At 43.7% G+C, this 16,892-nt stretch overlaps 1 protein-coding gene across 3 annotated transcripts in view; it reads right to left on the bottom strand.

The window, feature by feature from the left end:
- Nucleotides 1–2,914: 2,914 nt before the first annotated feature.
- SV2B (synaptic vesicle glycoprotein 2B) overlaps nt 2,915–16,892 on the bottom strand; it is a 64,921-nt gene continuing 50,943 nt past the window's right edge. For all 3 annotated transcript variants that reach the window (XM_032122930.1, XM_032122929.1, XM_032122931.1), the window contains exons 8-13: nt 15,966–16,054; nt 15,080–15,244; nt 12,398–12,531; nt 11,446–11,646; nt 9,036–9,195; nt 2,915–8,009 (exon numbers count right to left, since the gene is read on the bottom strand). In XM_032122930.1, coding sequence (XP_031978821.1) covers nt 7,826–8,009; nt 9,036–9,195; nt 11,446–11,646; nt 12,398–12,531; nt 15,080–15,244; nt 15,966–16,054 — 933 coding nt within the window. In that variant the 3' untranslated portion in view covers nt 2,915–7,825. The remainder of the gene's footprint in view (nt 8,010–9,035; nt 9,196–11,445; nt 11,647–12,397; nt 12,532–15,079; nt 15,245–15,965; nt 16,055–16,892) is intronic.

The following is a 16,892-nucleotide window of genomic DNA, read 5'->3' as shown; positions in this document are numbered from 1 at the left end:
CTCTGTGGTGAGACTTCTCCTTTTAATGGCCCAGATTTTAACTGCAGAAGGTTCTGCCTGCTGGAGAAGGAGGAACTCATGAGACAATGTTGGCAACATTTTGCCATGGTTAGCTGGGCTGGGCACCTTGCCTACAAAGCCCGTTCCCTACAGCATCTCCTCGGGCTGCCCCAGGAGGCACCGCTTGTGCAGCCCTGCTCAGAGCCCTGCGGGTGAGGCATTGCCCAGTCCACAGCTTTTCTCCTCTAACTGCAGTCTCATCATATTATTACAAGGAATCTACATCTCCCCTGGAAAACACTCAGGATCTGCGGGCTGAGAAAGCTTGAAAACCATTGCACTAGCCTACTGAAGCAGAAATCCTTATTTTCTCCCCCATAATTACATTTGCTTTGCTTCAGGTTTGCACAACTCACATTCCAAAAGCTTTGGCATTAGTCAGGGCTGTGTGTTCCCTAAACTTCCTAATCATTGCTTTTTTTTTTTACCCCCTTTTCCCTGACTTCGCCTGTGAGCTGTGTCTGATGGCACTGCTGCAGCACCTGGTCTCTGCCTGATGGGGGTCCAGCATTTACAGGCGAGCAGGGACCAGTCAATGTTGTGGGCAACTGCTGCCATCTCCTGGTCTTTCAATCCCCAAAAAAGCTGGGGCAGCATCAGTAAGGTCAAGTGCAGTCACGTAGTTTTACACATAAATGCATACATAAACATATATTTTTATAGATGAAAAAAGAAGTCCTGAACGATAAATTTAAATCTGACTTTCAGTGTTTGCAAATAGTACTTTATGGGTCAGTGCAGTAATAACTCTGAGCACTTAAAATGTTAAAAATTATATATAATCCCAACTATTTGCTTTATCATGGGCCAAGGTAGCTGAAAGTTCTTCAGCTAATTCTCCTTGCTCACTGAGAACGGTAAGGAAAATCTTCTGATAGTTTTTTCTGATTTATAATCATCTGCTTACAAAAAACTTGTCTGAAAAGGACAAACACATTTAATATCAGCCCCATAATCATACCAGTGTTTGTGCATTGGCAGGGTGCTCAGTCTCCAGCAATTTCTGCCCCAAGCTGGAATAACAGGGCTCCATTTCCAATCCACAAGGGCCTGGCCAAGTTGTTACTCTTCCCTTGTCTTTCCAACAAATGTGAACTTGAATTGCCAAGTTTGGTCTCTACTTTAAAAGTCCCCAAACAAGGATGTGAGACACAGGAGCACTGGCAAAAGGATTTTCTGTTTTACCATAATCTGACTGAAATCATATTCCTTATATGGAGTCACCTATTCAGAATTCAGAAGCATCGCTCAGACCTATTGCTGGATTTTGTGGCTGCTAGGTATGCCATCATCTCCAGGCTTCTTCCTCCACCAGGTAACCTTCTGTGACAGCTTGGATGAACCTGCACATCCAGGGAATCTGGGTCATTTATTAGTAGCTACGAGAAGCCATGCCAGAAAATCCACATAGCGAAAATGAGATGGTCATGGCAGAAACATCAATATGGAAAAGCAGGAACACAGATTTTCAAAGGTTTTCTTACCAATCAGTCCATCCTATGTGATCTCAGGCAGCCGTGTCACATAATCCTGTTTTTAAATTCCCTGCGCCCTACTTTAAAATTAGTCAGGGGTTTTTATGCACTGTTTTTATCAGCAACCCTGTTTGAACATTCAAATATGGGATTTTTCTGCTTACTGAGACTTCAGCCTTATGCAGAATGTCAACTAGCCTGGAGTGAGGACAACTCAAAAGCACCTCCAAGGCTTTCAGTGCAAATCTCTGACCTTTATCTAAAAACTCACTTTGTAGAAAATGCTTTCTGATGGTGTTTGCTGATGCACGTTTTCCTACAGGCAGAACTCACAGAAGGGTGGCTCCATAGCTCTGCTCTCTGCAGCTGGACATGAGCACTGCAAAATTCCCAGCTGGCAGCTTCCACCTGAGACCAATCCTTACCAGCTCCCATCTGAGACCAGTCCTTACTGATTCACACCTGAGACCAGTCCTTACCAATCCCAAACTGCTGCTGCCTCTGGTTCACCCAGGGGGACCCCAGCTCAGACAGCTCCTATGGGACTCAGCTGAACCTGAGCTGAGGGAAAATGCTGATTTAGTCCCCTGATGATGGAAGTACCTTTATGGTTTCTTTACTACATTTCCAATCTCTCTGGCTCTTTATCTCTCACTTTAATACTACCTTTAGCATGTTGCAGTGGATGTGGTGAGAAGGCTAATCACTTACTTACCCAACAGCTTTTCAGCACTTAAATTTCTTAACAAGCCAGAGTTGACTCAAATCTAAACCCTTCAGTGGGTCTAGGACAAGTGGGATCACTGCATTTTATGTTATACATAAAGAAATTCATGCTTAAACCCCACAGTCTGGCAGCCAGCCTCCACTGCTTGTGCCATGAGCTCTTCTCCCATGCAGTTGCTGCTGTCAGTTTCATTGCTCTGAAAGCATGGCCTGGACAGTTAGATACATACAGAGAGCTGCAAATAAAAAAGAAAGAGCTCACATCCTTAGAAATATATCCAAGAAGGGACTATGCTGTGGTCAAATGGTGTGCCAAGCCTCAAAATCAGTGCTTTTTTGGGGACGTATTCTTGTCACAAAGCAGAGTTTAGCTTTTTGGTCTTGCACAGCATTTAAAGATTTTTTCATGCTTCCTACGACCAGAAAATTTTTAAGGGTAAAGATTTTCTCATGTCCTGTGTTTGGAAGTCCACGGTGTGAAAGGATTGTGATAGAAGGGAGACTTAATTGAGTTGGGATTTTTTGAGAGAGGAAGGATGAACAAGTAGCAAATATCAGAGAAAGCCCCCACAGTGTCAGGGTACAAAGTTACCCAGTACAGCCCTTGTAAAAAGGCTCAAAATGTACATTAAACACAAACACTACAAGAGCCATTCTTTTTCTTCCTGCCTTTTAATGTAACAGAGAGAACAAAGTCCATTGGAACAGCTGCAATTTCCAGTCACGACCAGACACAGATCAAATAATAAAAAAAAAGAAGGTTTTAAATGAAGAAAAGGAACCAAGGGACTGGAATTGGCTATTTCACACACAGAGTCGACAGAACATCTAAATGAAACTTTCCATTAAAGCACGACACCAGGTGTTATTTACAGTGGGACTTGCAGGGTGTGTACATTTATACAGCACTAGCATCACATACAGCAAAGAAATTTATTTCATTTTGTTTCCTTCACAGTTCCCAGGCTTGATTCTTCCTAAAAGCAGCATTTGCTAATATAATGGTGAGAAACTGAGGGAGAAACTTAATGCAAAATAAAATGCATAGGGTTCAAATCTACATAAACCTAAAAATTCTCTCTCAGGTTTTGTGTGTCCTTTGGAAAGTCAAAGGACGAAAGCAGGGAGTATAAATGGACCTAGGGCCTCCCTAAGAGCATCAGCGTGTACTCTGCTGTTGGAGGTCTCAAAGCAGGACCTGGAAGGGACCTGGACATCTGCAGAAAGCTCAGCTCCATGCAGTCCTGCTCTATGCCCATGTGTGGACCCAGCCTTGGGGCTGGAGCATTCCCAGGCTCAGGGAACATCCCTCAGTGCCTCTCCAGTATCACTGAAGGACATCAGGATGCCTGAGCACTGCCCAGTGTCCAGAACCTCTGACACTGGATGTGGGTTTTCCAAGACTGACCCTGTTCATAGTCCAAAAGATCCATATCCCACCATTTGTAAGTCCCATAGCATTTCAAGGAATTTCAAAGAGTGATGTTCCTATGGGCGAGGAGGGGATTACCCCACGCAGCACAAGCTGCAGCCACCACCACTAAGACATAGCAGAGCCAAAGGCAGTAACAGGAGCTGTCCTGCACAACTGGAGTAAATAAATCACTTTACAACAACCTGTTGATTTAACAGGGAATATAAGGAGGCAGAACTCTTACTGTAATACCACTGGTCTTTAATAATTGTATCAACAGCGCTTGGTGTTCCTATAAATGTCTGTGTCTGCATGCTCAGAAATTCAGCGGTGGACTCCCCCCATTACAGTGCTGTAGAGCCAAAGACACAAAGTCACAGCAGGCCAGTTTGGGTTCCCTAGCCCCACCTTTCCCATGCCACAATGTCTCTGGCTAAGCGGCTGCACTGGTGTGCCACACATGCGTGAGGGGATCCAGCTGTCCTCTAGAAGAGATCTTTGGGATTTAAGGCAAGTCCCCTGTCTTGTCTGTGTCCCTGTTGCAGTGAAGTTCATGAATCCGTGGAAATAGTGCTGTGCAGAGATCATCAGGGGACCTATGGTCAGCAATTTTCTCCATGGATGGTCCAGTGTATCCAAGACAGAGACAGTTCACTGTGGCAGATGTGGGCAGGGGAAGTGAGGGAGGAGAAATGCTGGGCCTTGCACAGCGGGGGCAATGCTGCTTTTACAGCAGAAATTAAGCTGAGCTATCAGAGAAATCTTCCCCTGATTGAGGCTCAAGGATCTGTGGCTGAGGCTCAGCCTAACAGGTGGCCAAGGCTTGAAGCTGAGCCCAAATCAAGCCACAGCCAATGCAGAGGGGTCTGCACCCAGCAGCTGTTTTGCTCTGGAGAGCAGCGGTGTGACACCTACGCTGATTTACACCATGGCAAGGACAACAAACAAACACATTGGGAATATTGACTAAGCCTGTCCCCACTGAACCGGGTGGGAAACATCAGCCCAGGTGTCACAAAGGCAGTGCCTGAGCTGGAGCTGTTGCCCTGGATCTCTCTGTCCCTGAAGAAGCAGGGCTATCCAGGGCAAGTCATCTTCAGCTCAGCACAGGTCCTATGCATTGCCTCTACCTTTCAGCTGAGAATAATGGGAATCCATTCAATCCAGTCCTAGGCATCTCGGCTAGGTGATGTGAGCTCTCCATAACTTTTCCTTTCTTCCTTCTCTGCTCATTGCTGCCCTTTATCTCAGGCTCTCATATGCCAGCTGTGATATGTTTGCTCTCTCCTGTTAGGTCACAAACTCTCTGGTCAAGCCAGGGGAAGGATCCTTGTCCCAAAATGTGCAATATCCCTTAGCTCTCAAGTGACTGACCCATGGATTTAGGGGTGAAAAGAATTTCCAGGTGACATTGATAATGAGATCCTATTGCTCTTTACCTTGTCCCAGCTATTCTGTGAGGTGAGGTTTAGCAGCCTGTGAACGAGCTGTTCTGTAAGGAAGAAAGGTTTCTAAGATTGGATAATACTTCCTAATATTACATTGCCATTTCTATCTCCTCGAGAGTTCAGTTTCTTCCTTCTCTGAAAATTAACAGGGAAGTTTTGCAAAATAAATGTCATTAATGTCATTGCAAAATGTCAATGGAGAGCACAAATAGCCAGGTTTGCTGTGAGCACTGGGTGATATGTAAATAAGAATGCTATGCAAAATAAATATTCAAACAAATAGGTTCTGGCTCCTCAGAGCAGCACAAGTGAATAGTCCAGAAAATGAAACAAAATTTCGCCTCCCTGCCCAGTGGCAATGTGGTAATTGGCAAACAGCCCAACAGAATGAATGAAACCTAAAGGTCATGGTGATCTTTTGTGCTAAAATACATATTTAAACTGCTCCTCATCATGCAAAAGGACCAGATATTCTTAGAGAAAAAAAAAACACATTCTGGGCTGTGATTCTGAACGGAAGCTGTGAACTGCTGCCAAAGGACATAATTACATTCACCCCTACCTTCGAGAAGGAACCTTGCTGTTTTGAAGACAAATAAATCAAATTAATAATAGAAAAAAAGCCCTAAGATACCCATAAAATGAAGAAATGAGATATAATAAGCTCGATTATTACAGCAGCTTGTGACTTTATCAATTTCATAAACCTCAGAATAAAGGTCAAAAATCCCAAAGAGTCCGTTGTAGCCTAGCTGATCCATGAGTGTTTATCCCTGATTGACACAATGATAAAAGTGATGCTCATTAGAGGCTTTTGCCTCACTGGCAAGGATTTGCTGCTTGTGATCTAACCCTGCTGTGTGTCCTTCAGCTGCCCCTGCAGCAGCACCACGCTGACTCCCACAGCTGCAGCCTGGGCTGGCCCTGGGGCCAGCCAGCCTGAGCACAAGGGACTGTCCCTGTGCAGCCAAGGCAGAGGTGTGAGACATCAGTCCTGCAGGATTTCAGCCTAGCCTTATTTGGTTTTCTTAAAAAAACAAACAAAAAACCAAAAAAAACACCAAAAAAGCAAAAATCAAAGCCAAGAAAGAAGATACAACAAAAGGTAAATGAGAAGATCGTCAGCAAAAATACAAAATAACCTTTTATGTCACAAAATATCCTGTTTTGACAAATTCCCTGTACTGTGTGATGGTTTCAGATCAATTCTGGTCTATTGCTGAGCTTGTTGAAAGGATATAATTAGTGTTATCACATCCATTGTGAGCACTGGTGTGTTATTGAACAGGTTGCTTTTCATTCTGGTTTCCCAAGAAAACACACCCCAAAATACACAACTCACTTTGCCTCTAGGTGCAACAGGACTTAACTCGTATGATAAAAAGAGCACACGAATTTCAGAAATATTCTCCACAGGATATCAAACTAAACTGTGCCACTTAATGGGGAATTTAATGTTCTGTACAGTGAAAGCTTGCTGTGTGCATTCCCTGTGTAACAAGTTAAATGGCTTTAAGTAACTGTGCTTACAGTGTTTCAATGAGACCCAAGTATATTAGAAAATCAAGCATCATATTCTTCAAATAATATGGCTAAAATGCTGGTAAATTCACAGCTACCATACTCTAGGTATTAGGAAAAATCCCCTATTTACACTGGATAGTATGTACACATTTGGTTTGTGGAATGCTCCAATATCATATCAATTTCTCATCTGTGAAAGTTGTAGGAAAAAATCCCTCTTAATCATTATAGAAATATATATTCCCAGCCACTAACACATTTAAATATTTGGTATCTTGATGTAAAGTGTCACTAAGTTGGTCATTACTCCTGATAATCTTGAACTAGTGGGATTTGTTTTAAGTGTCACTCTTAAAATCCTCTTAAGGGTGCAGTAATTAAAAATCCTAAATTTTAATAGCTGATCACTTCAATGGGTTTATGTACGTTTGCAAGTAGGAGTAAATACATATACATATATATATAATTATTTAGATATTTCTCTTCCACAGCAAGAAGGTGCCTAGTGATTCCCTGTGCCCAAATGAAGACAGTAAAGGGTTTGAAGCTCTGAGTCTTCTCAGAGAGCTGAGCACCCACCCTCAAATCCTCGAGAAATCAGGACTCTCACTCTTCCAGGAGGTTGGAGCGGTAATCCAAAAAAGACAGCTGAGGCCGCTGGCCACATCTGCAACTCTCACCCCTATTGCTGGAGCTCACTTACAGCTGGTTTGTTACCTGCCTCCCCCTGGGTGCTCTGCGTGTCTGAGCACAGCTGATGAGGATGGCCAAGGAGTGCTGGGCAGGAAGGGCAGGGTCTCCCAGCTGGGCAAAGGCAGGACGGCTCAGGGTCTGTCCCCCCGTGTCACAGCCACGTGGGCACACACGTGCACAGAGCCACTGCCTGCATCTGGTGTCCTTGCAGTGGGATGGACAGGGATGGGGGCTCCCAGCGTAGGCAGAGTGGAACCCAAGCTCTGCAAGAGGTGTGTGGGGGCTGCATGCACCAGTCGTGGTTGTAAAAGGGTCAGACACGGTGGTTTTGTTTATATCCCTGCGAGTTCTTCTTTTCCTCTGCCGTCTCTCTTTGAGGTGTCGACAGAACAGTATAGAATGAACATTTGGGTGTTTCAGACATGGCTCTTTTTTGTTCTTCTTCTACATCTGCCCCCCACCCCAAGCCCCCTGGCCTGTGTTGCTCACATCAGGACTTGTTCTCGAGTCTCTGGCAGGCGCAAAGCGAGCAGGCCACCTCCAACCAGAGCGGAGGAGGCCAGAAGGATGGGAACCACCTTGGTTATCCCTACAAAGGAGGAAAAGATGGAGTTCCCCAGAATGGCACCAAACTTGCAAAGCCCATTGAGGATGCCAAAGGCTGTTGCCCTGTGGAGAGGAAAGCAGAAAGCAGTTGTTAGGAGGGAGGTTCTGGAACAACTACAGAAGGTTTGGATGGGTAATTTTGTGAATGCTCTTATGTCACCCAGGCTATGCTTCTAGCAAGTAAAACTGGGCAGAATAAATACATAGATAAATAGATGCAACTGTTTTGCGTGTCTGTGTGAATGAGGAGAATGTCTGTGAGTACTCCTTTCTCCTTTTCATCTCACCTTCTCCCTAGCCCTAGAATGGCCCACTCTGTCTGCCTTTGCCCTCCCCAAAGACAGCAGGACAAAATCTCCTCAAAGCCCTTCCAAGGGCTGCCTCGAGTGGGTTGTCACCAGAGACACAACCACAGCTCTCCTCTAAATCATGTTTCACCCAGAAGCTAAAAGCACACTGCTTTCAATGCACAGTCCCTCTCCTTCCTTTCTGGCTTCCCACAACAGTCTGAAAAAGGCAAAAAGGGGCTTAAAATGATGTTGTAAGGAAAGGTTTAATCTTCAGGACATTGTCCCAAAGTCTCCTGTGCTTCCCTATGTCCCAAATCACTCAGTTCACATGGTTGTCTCCAGGTTTTGGAGGGGAAGGCTGTCCCAGTGATGAGCCATGATGAGAGGCTGGGGGATTCAGTGTGAAAGGCCTGACTTCCATGCACATCCATGGAAATGAGAGAGTACATTCTCATTTGATGTCCCTGCAAATGACATGAGGTTTAGAACTAGCTGATCCTTAATGTCCTTTCCAACCCAAACCGTTCTGTGAGATCACAATTCAATGATTCTTTGATTTATCAGCCCATAATTTCCATATGTCCATGTGATCCATGTGTTCAATCTGCCATGCATGCAGAATTACGCTTGCAAATGTCTGTGCTGATCCAGGATTACACAGCCCTGAAGGACTGGTGAAAATAAAATAAATAAAAATATATAGCTCCCCCACCTACACGTCTCTAGGGCAGCTTTTTCCATCGGGAGCTAAGAAGACAAAGTCAGAGGGTGAGACTGAGAAGAGAAATATTCTGAGCACCTTTTGTCTGTGGGGTAGAGCTCCACGGTGATGACATCCAGGGCGTTCCAGGCGGCGATGCTGGCCCCGCAGAAGAGGCACTGCCAGCCGATCATCGCCGACTCGCTGTTCCCGAAGAACAGGAAGAAGCAGCACACGGCGGAGATCAGCATCGAGCCGCCTGTGGGCAGAAACCAACAGAAACCCTGGCATCAGCTTCCCCTGTCCACAGCTGAGCAAACACATTTGTTGTTAAAATGGCTTTCAAGTGATGGCATTTCATCCCAATAAGAATTAAATCTGCGAGAATCCGAAAACACCTTGATGTTGACTATCTGTCATTCTCTGATGCTGGAAACCAGCCTGAAAATGTTCTCAACCACCTGATCTTGCTGATAGTCCTGCTCTACAAAGACTGTGAAGACAGGCTTTTCCAGGCAAATTTCCAGCATCTCAGACTTCCAGATGGACCCAAGAAGAGAAGAGGCAAGTAAACATGAAAGTCAATGAGGAGGAAGCATCATTGTGAAGGTTTTTCAACTTGAGTGTCAAGTCATAAGCTTGTGCATTTCATATCTTATTGAAGTCACTTGACACATTTCTAGTCCCAATTAGGATAATTTACAGTCACTTGTATGAAGCACTTGAGGTCTCTTTTAATTATAAGAACATCATTAGATTTCATGGCACATTTGCACAGGAGCCATTATTTTATGAACATCACCGAGGGAGAAAGTGAGAGCATTCATGCTCAGTTAGGCACAGTTCAGATTCAGAAATATTAATAGCTACATCACTGCTTTCTGCCCCATTGGGAGTTTTCATCTGAAAGCTGAAATTTGTGAAAAATCAAACTATTTTTCACCAGAATGTTCTGTTATCACTGAAATACCTCCATTTATTGCCAGAAAAGCAAACTCTGGTGGTTTTGGAGTCAATTTGGTACCATCCAAAATAATTTGGATGCTGAAGTGGAACTAAAATGCTTTACTTTGGACATGATGTTGCATCTTGCCACTGCAGTGGCCTGAGTATAAGAAGCTGCTGTGCAGGACTCCGTGTCCACTTCTCCTCCATGGTACAAGGCCAAACTACATCCCCACAGTGTAGTCTGGATGATATTCTCCCTGCTGCAAAAGCACAGCCCAGCTTTGGTCACAGTGAGGGCACCAAGAGATCTGCTGTTTTGTACAAGAGAAGGTTTGGCAGGATGTGATAAAAATGAACTGAAGCCCCAGCGAGGCACATAACACAAAAGAGAAATTCAGTGCTCCTGTTAAGCTGACCAGAAATAATATGTTCAACAGAGTGATACAGGTGGGACGCCAGAAGGCTCTTTCAATTGGAAATTCCATAGTGAAACATTTCAGCATGTCGTTAGTAATTTTTGTCCTATACTCTTCATTTTGCAGGAGAAATAAGCATTCAGGGCTCCAGCTGTCATCTCAATTCCAGATGAAAATGCTGAAATGCTGACATGTTTGCAGGATGGACAATCTGATTCTCATTCATCTTCCCCTAATTTATTTCCCACAGACCCTCTGGTTTGTTTGAGTCTTTTCCAAATTCACCACCTGAATGCTCATTTTCCCTCAGTTTACATTCCTGACACATCAGTGGGGTCATCTTGCTCTACTTTATCCAGTCTGAAGGTGAGGCTGAGCTAAACCTTCCTTCTATTCTCAGAAGAGAGAGAGGTGAGCTCAAGAGAGTGATTCATCGATCCTGATTTTATCAACTTCCTTTGACTGTCCCTCAGGGCATGATTCCCATAGTACCTGGAGAGCAAGGTCTGAACGCTGGAGGCACCAACACCAGAAATTCCCGAAGTATTCATAAAGCTGATAAGGTGATAACTCATTCTCATGGTGCTAAAGGGTGGCACTTTCCTTGGCTGTGATGTGGTCAGTTAACTTACCATATGGTCTCTGAAGCTGTTTGTGCAATCATTTGAAAATCAGATAAAAAACCAAAAGAGGGAACTCCTGTGCTGTCAAGCTGCCACATCAAATAACCTCTGTGAATATTCATTGCTACAAGCAAAATGTTCATTTATTTATACAGAGGCCTTGGACTTCAGCAGCAACAGTACCAAGAGGTCGTTTTTTAGCTCTGACCCTGATGTGTTGAACACTGGAAAAACATGCAGGATTTGACACAAAAGGCAGAATAATAAAAAAAAAGGATGTTACAGACACACGGAAAAGCTGCGTGAGGAGGCAGGGAGTAGGTCACTCGCCCACGACATGGAGTAGATCACCTGCCTCACCCTCTAGTCTTTATCCTTCTGCTCCTTTTGTTAGGGGGATGACTCATTCCCACCAGAGCCATGCCAGTGTGCAGGCACAGTGAGCCCTTCACACCAACCAGGGCTCTTTGCAGGGCTGTACTCCCACCACGTCCTGCCCCATCACCTGGTGGCCCCACTCACCGATCATCTTTATCCTCCCGATTTTGTCCATGAGCAATGCAGAGATGATGTTGCCTGGCAGCACGGACAGGCTGCCCAGGAAGCTGACCAGGTAGATGAGAAAATCATTGTCCTCCTCAAAGTCAATGTGGCAGCCTTCCTTCTCCTTCATGAATGTGCTGTTGATGAGCCTGCAGTTGATGAATTTGTGTTCGTAGAGATCTGTGAGGGAAAGAGGCAAAGGTTTACCCTGCTTGGCTGAATGCCCCTCATACAGCAGCAACAGCAGCCAGGATCTAACCAAACCAAAGGCCCAAGAGGAGTTTCTCATCCAATGGAAATGGCCAGGGAGTATTTATTTCAGTGGAAATTTATTAGAGTGGCCAACTCTAGCTGAGTCCGTGGCTCCTGGTGGGTGCAATCTCATACACTTCTTTTATTTGTGGAGCCACCTGGACTGGTATCATCCCCATGCCACAAGGACAGGGCAATGCAGGCTTTGATTTTCGTAGCATTATACTTTGTTCTTTATTAGAGTAGAAATTAAAAGCTTTTTCGGCATAAATTAGTGACTATTTTACTGCTTATGATCTTCAACCACCAGTGGCTTGAAATTATATTTTACGCCAATTTTACTTGGTAGAGCTGTAAAGTGCTGAGAATTTTGCCATTACTTTAACCTGTCAGGGCCTGAGCACAGAATTTTGCATTTCCCACACATTTCCCACATTTCCCACCCAGAGACATCAGAAGCCATGGGGTTAAAACCACTGATGGAGCAACCTGAGGTCTCCTTCCAAATGCATCACCCTCTTTTTCTCCAGCAACACTTTCATTACCCAGCACGTGCTCAAACACACAGATCCCTACCATCCTTTCTCCCAGAAAGTAGATAAAATAGTTCTAACAGAACAGTTTTCTGATAAAATAGTTCCTAGTTACGGAGATGAAACCATAGCAGGAATCCCATTACCAGTGTTATAAAAGACAGTAGAGATGACGGTGCAGTTTTCAAAGAAGGTCTCACTGGATCTCACATCTTCAAAGTAGCAATCCTCAAATAATGAATCCTCAAATCTCACTTCCTTGAATTTCATGCCAATAAATCTGTGGGGCAGGAAAGAGAACTTCACTGTGCTTTAAGATATTTTCTACACTGTGTAGGGCGCAGTGGCTGTTTCAAGACACAGAGTACTAATGGCAATTTCTAGGGTCATTTACAGAAAAGGTGTTGTTCGAATGGGTAGCTTCTCCTCCAACTCCTTCTGTGTTTTAGTAGAGAAAAGGGTTTGAAAAGGTTTGGGTTTTTTTAAGAGACATAGATATTTTAGGATTTTGGCAGTTTTTCTATTCCTTAAAATAATCATATCTAAGAAAATGAGCTTCTAAAGCTGAGGCAACACAAATCCTCTCATGTTCAGTCTAGTCTGTCTGAAGAAGACAGAATTTCACTCAATGCAGGGCATTTCCTTCGTGAGCTGACCTTGCTGCCTTCCTTATTCTCCCCCCTCCTCCATCATAAATAAAACCAGACATTATCAGGAGCCTATTGAGCCATTTGGTGAAAGGTTTCTGACAGTTGTTTAAACTCAAAGTGATTTTTTAAGTGAAAACGCAGTGGGGTTTCTGGAGAGAGTGGGGAGATTATCTGAGTTCTGCTTGTAACCATCTCTGTTCGAGGTTTATTGCTTATCATGTAATGAAAACAGATTTCACTAAAAATAATAAACTGTGTCAGGTGATTGATTTCTCCTCTGATGAGAAGCGTGACATGTGTGACCTGGCTGCCTGAAGGATGACACAATATTGATTTACCTGTGAGATTTTGCAGGGACACGGAGAAGATGTATTAGGTAATGCACAGGCATGTTTAGAAGATGTAAGGAGCTGTTAAGAACAAGCATTATTGCTCTAGTTAAAGAGACCATGACTGTCACCAGATAAAAAAAACCTTCTAACATATACTCTGCAGCTTAATTGACTTGAGCCCTTTTAACACAGTGTGACATGATGGTTGTTTACACCTTTAAATGAGCACTGCAGGGCTTCTTGACTGAGCCTACTAACAGAAATTATTAATGCACAAAATACCACAAGAAGACTATTCCAGTGTCTTGCTCCATGTAGAGGGTCTCACAGGTTACAGCAAAACTTAAGCTGTTCTGCATTTGCTCCGTGATGTATTTGCCTGTGATGTATTTAGTCCCAAAGGCTGTTGAAAGCCTTTTTTCCCTCTGCAGGTTGCTTTCTTAACACCCAAATTTAAAAGAGTTAGATAGCAATGGCCTGGTGATCCATGGAGTTGTAGCTCACAGCCAAGGGCTGGAAAGAAAACACAGCTGTAAACCATACTGAGATAAGGTCTGGGCATTACTGGAGTTTAGCTTGATCAGGTTTTGGGTATTTGAAATGGAGAGGGCCAAGTCAGGAGAATAGTGATTTACATCAGTTTTATGTCTTAAGGTGCTGAGGATCCTTAATTCTCAATGAAATTAGTGAAAATTCAGCACCTCCTCTAGGCATGAGAAAAATGTCCCCAATCCCTAAATTTGACCAACACCCACTTCTCACCACTTTCTTTTGGGGAACAGGAACTGTGGGGCTAGGTTTGCATCATCAAGCACAGCTCCTTGCTGCAGGGAAGGTCTATGGAAGGACATGAGGACACACGTTGGGGTCTCCCACCAAAGTCTATCAAATATATAAAAAGGAAATGGAGACAAATAGTTTCTGAGGGGACTGGAACAACCTGGCTGGGCAATGAGATGTGGTTTCAGCTGTGAAGAGTAAAACTGTGAGTGTTTTGTGTAACACTGAATATCCACTGGGACCTCCCCACATGGTGCAAGGCAGCTGGAGCATCATCCTGTTAGGTCTACCTGGGGTGATGAGATCTCCACAGAAATTACATGGGGGTATTTTTCCTTTTTATTGGAATTTTGAAAAGTAGTAATGGAATGCTTAGGGTTTACATTGCTGTGGAACACAGAGTGATTGGGATCCAGGATGAATACAGAAGAAAAAACACCAAGTTCAGAACAAATAGGAGAAAGAAAGGAAGGAAAGCAATGATGTTCTGCTGGAGCAAATTCACTGAGTGAAATACTAAAAGAGAAAGTGACACACTCATCACTGGGGAGATAGTGACTGCAGTGGGAGAAGCACCTCAGTATGGCCATCATATGGCCTCTCAAGGCTTTAATGGCACAGCATGGGCTGCAGGATGGAGACTGGGGTAATTCATACTGAGGACTTCAAGAGAAAGAGCTTTTTATGTTGGAAATACAGCAGCAGAGCAATTTCATTACCAGTGGCTACCCAAGCCCAGTAGATGTCAGTGTGGGCAAAGGAAAAAGAAGACACTTCTGCATCCAGCACAGCCAGGTGATCCCAACACAGGGTTGCTGGAAGCAGGACTCCTCACAGGCACCCCTTGGGTTCTGAAGAAGTCAGTGACTGAGGCAGAGTATGTGGAAAAATGGGATTAAAATGATATTTTGTCTGTCAAAAACTGCCTTTGGGATTTGAGAAATTTAGATTGAGTGTCCAAAAGAACAACAGAGAGGTTCGAGTTGGTGGAAAATGGAAAAGAAAGAAAGGATTTCTAGAAATTTATTTCTGTTTGAATACATCAAAGCAAATTCTGTTCACTTACTTGTCGTTCCTGTATTCCCCATTTCTATGGATCTGGTTTTCCAGGGTGAAATTAAAGGTGAAATGGGACACTTCTTCCTCATCAAAGATCTTCACTCGTGATTCATATGCCTCGTCTTGGAGATACCGGATCATGTCAGGGAACCAGACAATAAGGCCATAGTAACTGGAGCAGGATTGGGAGACACATCAGGGATACAAGATTCTTCCCACGATCTGCTTCACAACTTGTAAACTTGTTAAACTCCAAATGTGAATGCATGTCTGACACAAATTCTTGCTCACTACTGACACAGGACTGAGCAAAATGTTTCTGCAGTCTAAGCACTCTGCTGATCTCAGAAGCATGTTGGTCCTTTCCCCTTCACTTGAAGCAGGACCACTCATTTCAGTTCCCCTTGGCTGGGGAATAAAGAAATGTGCTAACTTTGCTGCCCAAGAGATTAGCAGAACAGAAACAAATTTGGCTGATTTCTACAAGCGTGCTGTTCAGGTGAGAATTAGGCAAAATTTACCTGTAGTTTAGATTTAGGCTTGCCCAAGTGGTTTTGATTTAGACTAAGGAATAGCTGAGAATCTGGTGGGATTGTGTCTATTTTTGTGTGTGTGTGGACAAGTTCAAATGAAAGATCTAAAAGTGAGAGAGACAATACATTACTGTGCTACCGACAACTTTTCAAGTCCTGATTTGTTCAAAGCACCTTTTACCTCATATAAAGCAATCAGATTGATCAATATCTGTAGGAGAGCAAGGCTTAGTTCACAAAGACTCTTTAATATAAGACCAGGATTAATTTTGTAATAGTTTATTTACATGTGGAAATAACTATTCAGACTCTGAATACCCCTTTATTCTCCCAAAAAATATAAAGAAGTCCCTTCCTTACCTTAAGGCCATTGTAAACCAAACCACAGCCAGCATCAGTGTGTTCATCCTGTACTGGGCTGTTAAACAGTATAGCACATTGTCCCAGACCTACAAATCCACAAGAAGGAATTAGCTGCCAGAACACCCCAGCAGACACTCGACAGCTTAATTTCTGAGTGCATCATAAACATAATGTCAGAAAAATGGGTTCATTAGGGGAAGGTCAAATGTGTGGCTTATATTCAGTGTTTTTTAAAAATTGTATTTCTATAGTAAATGGCTTACAAAAAATCACTTATTCATCTCTGTGCCTAGGGTACTTGATCTGAGCCCTCTGTAATGAGCTGGAGTGCATGACTAGGGCTGGGTATCATGCAGTGTCTCTCCCAGGTTATATCAGTTCTCAGACCCTCTGACAACTTTATCTTTTCAAAATTATGTATGGTGCCAGGAGTGCTTTCAAACCGAGCTCCAAAGCTCTCTGAAGAGCAAAAGCCCAAACACAGCTGGCACTTTAGGAGGTATAAGATGAAATCAGGTAGGGATGAATCCAAGCAGGAGGCAGACCAAGATCTGCTGTTGACTCAAGCTATTAATTGCCACTTAAGTATAGTAATAGTATAGCACCTGCATTGCTATTAGTTAAGAAGAACTTTCCTTAACTTTCAGCTCATCCTTCAAGACTAGAAGTTCTAGCAAGGTTTTCCACAGTCCTACATGGGCATTAGGTGAGCAGCACAGCAGGTGTGAAAGGTTAAATGAGCCTAGGAGACAGTATAACATTCTTAGAAACTCGGTCTCAGCAGGAACAAAGAACAAACCATTTCTGCCCCCACTACAGGTAGTAATTTCACTTAGGCTTGGGGAGAGAGAATCAGTATTTATCTGCTCAGGAGGAGAGCCAAGCGCTTGGGGCTGCGGCTGGTCCCAGAAGCTCTGCACTGCT

Source organism: Corvus moneduloides, chromosome 13, assembly GCF_009650955.1.
Source record: "Corvus moneduloides isolate bCorMon1 chromosome 13, bCorMon1.pri, whole genome shotgun sequence".
NCBI lineage: Eukaryota > Metazoa > Chordata > Aves > Passeriformes > Corvidae > Corvus > Corvus moneduloides.
The sequence above is the reverse complement of the archived record's forward strand: the minus strand, read 5'-3'. Positions and strand labels throughout refer to the sequence as shown.